The sequence below is a fragment of the Pygoscelis adeliae genome, unplaced genomic scaffold (genome assembly GCF_000699105.1).
Source record: "Pygoscelis adeliae isolate BGI_AS28 unplaced genomic scaffold, ASM69910v1 Scaffold71, whole genome shotgun sequence".
Taxonomy (NCBI): Eukaryota; Metazoa; Chordata; class Aves; order Sphenisciformes; family Spheniscidae; genus Pygoscelis; species Pygoscelis adeliae.
The window spans coordinates 2,831,500-2,833,686 of record NW_008824356.1 but is presented as its reverse complement, the minus strand read 5'-3'; the positions used below and the strand labels follow the sequence as shown (position 1 = coordinate 2,833,686).

The 2,187-nt window shown below is 39.4% G+C and overlaps 1 protein-coding gene across 1 annotated transcript in view; it reads right to left on the bottom strand.

The window, feature by feature from the left end:
* Positions 1-1,058: 1,058 nt before the first annotated feature.
* Positions 1,059-2,187, bottom strand: part of PSMA6 (proteasome (prosome, macropain) subunit, alpha type, 6) — a 12,073-nt gene continuing 10,944 nt past the window's right edge. The window contains exon 7 of the mRNA XM_009319463.1: positions 1,059-1,265. Within this exon, the coding sequence (XP_009317738.1) occupies positions 1,208-1,265 (58 nt within the window). The 3' untranslated portion in view covers positions 1,059-1,207. The remainder of the gene's footprint in view (positions 1,266-2,187) is intronic.

The window sequence follows — 2,187 nt, the reverse complement described above, 5'->3', positions numbered from 1 at the left end:
TTAAAACCACCAAACACAGAATTGCATCTCCTTTACTACAATGAACTTGAAAAATACACATTCAAGGGGCTTTAACTGTAAAGCAAAAAGAAAAAAAATTAAGCAATCCCAGTTTCTGATGACTTACGAGGCCTTCCCCAAAGGTCTCAAAAAAAAATCAAAGAGAATTTTGGAGTAAAGCCAATATAGGAACAGCACAGCAGAGGAATGAATCTAAGGAGCTCTCATGTCTACCCAACAGCTAAAAATGCCTGGTCATGTTCCCTTTCTCCCCAGTGTCTTCTCCCTCACAGCTTCATCATCTCCTTTTTTGCTGCTGAGGCTGAAACCTCTTCAATTGCAGCAAAACAGAAATGCATGTTTCTTCACCTTGACTCAAGTTTTTGCAGTCTTCTCTTTTCTCCTAACCCAGAACCTTTGAAGGAGCAAGGGGAATTGCTTCCCAGAGACATTCTTATTAACGGACTTTGTCTATTGGCCTCATCCAGCCCCAACACTGTTTCTGGCACTGCCCAAAGCCTCAAAACCGGGTAGGTGACAAACAGCCAAAATCGCAAAGTACACTGCATATAGAATCTGTTCCCCTAAATAAATGTTAGCTTCAGAGCTGGTTAATTATAGCAGATGTCCATTAAATTCACTACATGCACCCCAAATAAATCAGTCTAAAGGAATGCACTGGGAATCGCAGCTCAAGTTTTTTCCTTCAACTTTTCTCCTATATCCTCATACAAACCTGAGCAAATATTAAGATCTTCTTAATTTTCCCACAGTTAAACCAGTAATGTTATAAGCCTTTCGACATCAGGGCAAGAAGAGAACGCATGTAAATGTAAGAATTATCTCAAGACACACACACCACATAATCTGATAGAAGACTTTACACTAGGAGGCAAGTAGCTCAGATGAAAAATACAGCGCACAGTATAAAATTTCTCTTAAAATACAACTAAAAGGCAGGCAATCATCACAGAAACATTCAAAGTCATCAAGCATTTTGACAAGAACTTCATAGAATTGAAAGTTAAAAAAATTTCATTAAAAGGAGACACCAAGTATTTCAAAAACCTCTGTTTTATTTGTACAGAGTAAAATACATCATATAGTGAACGTTGTTTTCCATCCATAATCTAAAGCCATTAATAAGCGTTTTCTTTTCACCAAATATCCTGGCCAGAAGCACAGACAATGGAAACGGGAGTGCTAATCAGTCTCTCTCTGCCAGAGCTACAAGGTGCACATCAATCTCTGCTTCTGTAAGGATCCTGAAAGAACAAAAAGAAATCTTATATAGCTTAAATGATTTTTTCCCTTAAGCTCCAATATTACAATCTAATATCTACACAAATAAGTTTTATACAATGCATCTTTCAGCCCTTTAAAGCCCTGCTGCCAGGGCCGCAGGCCGACATTCCAATTCTTTTTGAAAAATAAAGGAAGAATCAAAGGCACTAGAGAGCAAAGAGGTAACACATGGTAGAAAAAGAACAGGTAATTCCTCATAAGTAATATATTTGCAAGCTGGGACCTAGTGAGAAGAATGGGTATGGTAATTAGTATGATTACTCCAAGGGGGACACAGGTTTTCATAGCCTTCTCCCTCTGCTTGTTATCCATCCTTTCTGAAAAGGACATAAGATCGGTAAATGAAGTTTGCCAGAAAGCTAGCACCTGCCCCTTGAGCAGCAGTAGAAAAGGGGTAATGCAGCTCCTGCATGCTTTCTCAAAAATGCTGTGCTATTCTGTTGTCCTAAACACACATCACCAAATGCAAACCCACCCATCATCACCATGTCAACTTTAAACACTTTAGGAAGCACTCAAAAAACCGCACCTGTAGGACCCAAAGGTTTGAAGCCTCTCTCCAATCCACACCTACCAAGCAGCTAGACTAAAGCAGCAGAGGACTTTTCTTTCCCATCTAGATGTTCCTCTCTTTTTTTTTTTTTAAATTAGAAAAAGTAATGAAAGACTAAGGCAGAAATAACTGAACTCCTCTGCAGCAAGCCAGCCTTAACTAAATCTTAGGTAAGACATACCTAGAGGGTCCTTTTGCATTAACAAAAAAGCCCCAAAACTTACTCTCCCACATTTCATGCATGCTTCCACAGCTATACATTGTGTTGTCAGAAGGCTGTCAAGGACACTGTATCTGATGTGAGGTACAGCCCTCAGCCGGAAGATTTC